The sequence below is a fragment of the Teleopsis dalmanni genome, chromosome 1 (assembly GCF_002237135.1).
Source record: "Teleopsis dalmanni isolate 2A chromosome 1, ASM223713v2, whole genome shotgun sequence".
Classification (NCBI taxonomy): domain Eukaryota; kingdom Metazoa; phylum Arthropoda; class Insecta; order Diptera; family Diopsidae; genus Teleopsis; species Teleopsis dalmanni.
The window spans coordinates 167269198-167272764 of record NC_051846.1 but is presented as its reverse complement, the minus strand read 5'-3'; the positions used below and the strand labels follow the sequence as shown (position 1 = coordinate 167272764).

Here is a 3567-nt window from a genome sequence, read left to right as displayed (position 1 = left end):
AGATCACCAGTACGATCAAAATGCCTACTGTGGCTCCAACAAAACCTACGACAAATATTGCTAAAACCACCGCATCACAGATAACTACAAAAAAAATGCCAGTAAAAGCCCATACTAAAGAAGTCACAGTACAGAATGGAGCCAGTAAACCGGCAAACAAAAAAAATCCACAAAAGCCGAATAAATCGGCAACCTCTGTTCAAATTGATAATTCCAATATCAATCTATTAGTTGAGGAACTCTTCGATAGTAATAAAAAGTTAACCAAAGCGCAAGAGAAAAAAAAGGAGCAATTGGAAAAGTATTTATTGGATCAAATGCAGACCGGTGGATCCAATGGTACAAGTAGCACTTTGGAATCCGAGATATATGATGACGAAGATGAAACGAACAGTAAGTACTAAGTGAAGATCACAACACAGTTTTATTTATATTAAGATATTTTTAAGGTTACTCTAATTCAGAGAACGAAGTGAGTAGTAAAACGTCGTCAGAAGTGCTTACCAAAACATCCAGCTCAGAGCCAGCGGCTAAACCAAGTAAAAATGGCATAAAACGCAAACATGACACTGCGTCAGCTTCTACAAACAAGGAAGAAGCAATTATAGAAACTAGTGTAGAAGCTAAGAGATCCAAAACACAAAATGTTAAAAATGCTGAAACATTCAACCGGAAATCTACGTCTTCGTTAAAAGAAAGTAAATCAAAGCTACAACAAAAGCGTTCACTGGGTGGTACAGCTATTGCAAGTGATAAAGAAATAAAATGCACACCACATAACGTAGGTGCTGATATCAAATTGGAACCACTTTCACCACCGCATAGCATAATAAAAATGAATAGCATAAAAGAGGGTGAAAAGATGTTCCATTGGTTATTAAATCCAGTGGAAATCAGAGATTTCTTCACAAAATATTGGGAAAAAAATGCTTGCTTTATTAAACGCCAACATGCCAATTACTATTCTACGCTAATCTCTTTTGAGGCCATTGACAAAATGCTTCTTAAGAACTATATTGAGTTCACCAAGAATATTGATGTCACCAGCTATGAAAATGGTTAGTCATAACTGCAGTATATAAACTGTTTTGTTGTATATGAAACTATTTTTATTTTATAGGTGTACGTATGACGCACAATCCAGAAGGACGTGCAATGCCACCAGTTGTATGGGAGCATTATGGCAGAGGCTGCAGCATACGTTTGTTGAATCCACAAACATATTTGCAACCGATTTACACGCTAAATGCTTCAATGCAAGAGTACTTTCAGTGCATGGTTGGTGCTAATGTATATCTAACTCCACCCAATAGTCAAGGTTTTGCACCACATTACGACGATATAGAAGCATTTGTGCTGCAGGTGGAAGGACGTAAACGTTGGAGACTATATAAACCGCGTAGCACAAGTGAAATGTTGCCGCGTGTTTCATCGAAAAATTTTGAACAAGCGGAAATTGGTGAACCTATAATGGATGAAGTGTTGCATCCAGGAGATGTACTCTACTTTCCACGTGGTGTTATACATCAAGCATGCACTGAACCAGGTTACCATTCGCTGCATGTGACTATAAGTGTTTATCAAAAACATTGCTATGCTGATCTTATAGAACACATGATGCCCATGATCTTACAGCATGCTTTCACCAATAATCTTGATTTAAGACGTGGAGTACCAATGCATATGTGGCAACATGCTGGTCTAACGTTTAGCGAAAACGATACTAGAGAACGTGCTGATTTGTTGAAGAATGTCTCACAACTAATAACGAAATGCATGCGTGATTTTCCTCTTAATGAAATTCTCGATGCTTCTGTCGATCAAATGGCAAAGAAATATCAGCATGAAGCTTTACCACCAGAAATACACCCATCTGAATCAATACGCACTATATTCGGTTCACGTAATCGCACCAACGAGAAGGGTGAGTGCATTTGTGATGATTATGACATTGATTTAACAACCAATGTACGACCTCTACGTGCTAACATTATGCGTTTGGTTAATGAAGATGGAAAATTACGCGTCTACTATTACTTAAATAATTCCAAACAGTATTGTGAGTATGAGCCAAATTTTCTTGAAATCGGACCCAATGATGCGACCATCATTGAAGTGCTCATCAAATCGTATCCAGAATATGTGGGCGTTGGTCAGCTGCCTTCTGATGATGAGCAGCATAAAATTGAAGTAATAACTGGTTTATTTGAGTTAGGTCTAGTGATGCTAGAGAAACCCATTAAATAAGTAAAGGCTTTTTAATTGAAAATTTATTCTTTTTGATGTTATAAAACCAATGTCTTATTTTCAAATTATCAAGTCTGCTAGTTTAAGAAAATTTTTTAACAACTAAACAAAATACTAATTGCATTATCTAGAAATATGATGTCTAAAAAAGGAGACTACTATGTAAAACATATAATTTTTGTTAAATGCTAAATTATGTTGTATATTCCTATAAAAACTAAATTGATTGTTATTTTAATATATGTCACATTGTGGACAAATTGACTATAATTAATAATTTGTTACTTTTTTAAATATCCATATCCATATCCATATATAGCCCGCATCGATTATGTAGTGAGCAATGGACGATGCTTGCTCGTCAAAAGTGACACATGGCTTCGGAATGTAGACCCGGCCGTTTTTGGAAGCACTACTAGTTGTTGTAGGTCTCAGTAGTCTGATGAAGCTTTTACATTTCACACACTCGGTTACTACTTAAGGGTTTGAATAATGCTTATAGTCTTCTATGATAATTACTATTTCAATTCTTTGTAGATTAGATACTAATTGTTACGATTGTCTTCCTCTCAGAGTACACAGAATATTATATCCACAAGCTAAGCCTTTATAGAATGATACTATAGTTATGTGATATTCTAGATACCCAATTTTTTGTAGCTTAGGTATTCAATCTTGCGTGTTTATTTTCTAAATAGGTGTATACATTATTACCTCTTCATTATTTATATAAATCTTTCGTGTCTAGAAAACAGATATCTAGAAATCTGCTCTAAGAGCTTTGTAATAGTAAATGATATATATTATGTGATACAATCATAAAATAGTTCTAGTTCCAAGTACGACGGTGTCACTCTTCAACCACGATAACTAAGTGCCGTTCACTATCTTCAAAGAAATTTAATAAACAGATCCCTGCGAGCTACTACAACAACAAGAACATAAAATAGATCTGTGCTGAAGATAATTAAATTGACGTTTCACACTGTGGGCCACTACTTAAGGGTTTTAATAGTGGTTCTACTCTTCTACGATAATTAAAATTTCAAATCTTTGTAGCTTGGATTTTAAGTGCTACGATTTTAAGAGTTCTGTAGTAGTAATGTAAAGATCGTATACACAATCATGTATTAGATCAGTGTAGCAGTTCATTGAATTCCGAATATCGATGGATTTGGTACTCTGTCATTTATTTTTATTTTATTTTTTATCTTTGGTTCTCACAAACCCGTTTTATAATTTGTTCAATATTATTTTTGATACTGATAAAGAGAGAGAGAGAGAGAGAAAGAGAGTATTTATATTTATATTCACTTGGAA

General features: G+C 34.7%; 1 protein-coding gene across 1 annotated transcript in view; it reads left to right on the top strand.

The window, feature by feature from the left end:
- The window catches only part of LOC119670000 (bifunctional lysine-specific demethylase and histidyl-hydroxylase NO66-like), a 16481-nt gene extending 13974 nt beyond the window's left edge, over positions 1-2507 (top strand). The window contains exons 3-5 of the mRNA XM_038080076.1: positions 1-393; positions 450-1058; positions 1121-2507. Coding sequence (XP_037936004.1) covers positions 21-393; positions 450-1058; positions 1121-2247 — 2109 coding nt within the window. The 5' untranslated portion in view covers positions 1-20 and the 3' untranslated portion in view covers positions 2248-2507. The remainder of the gene's footprint in view (positions 394-449; positions 1059-1120) is intronic.
- The last annotated feature ends 1060 nt before the right edge of the window (positions 2508-3567 follow it).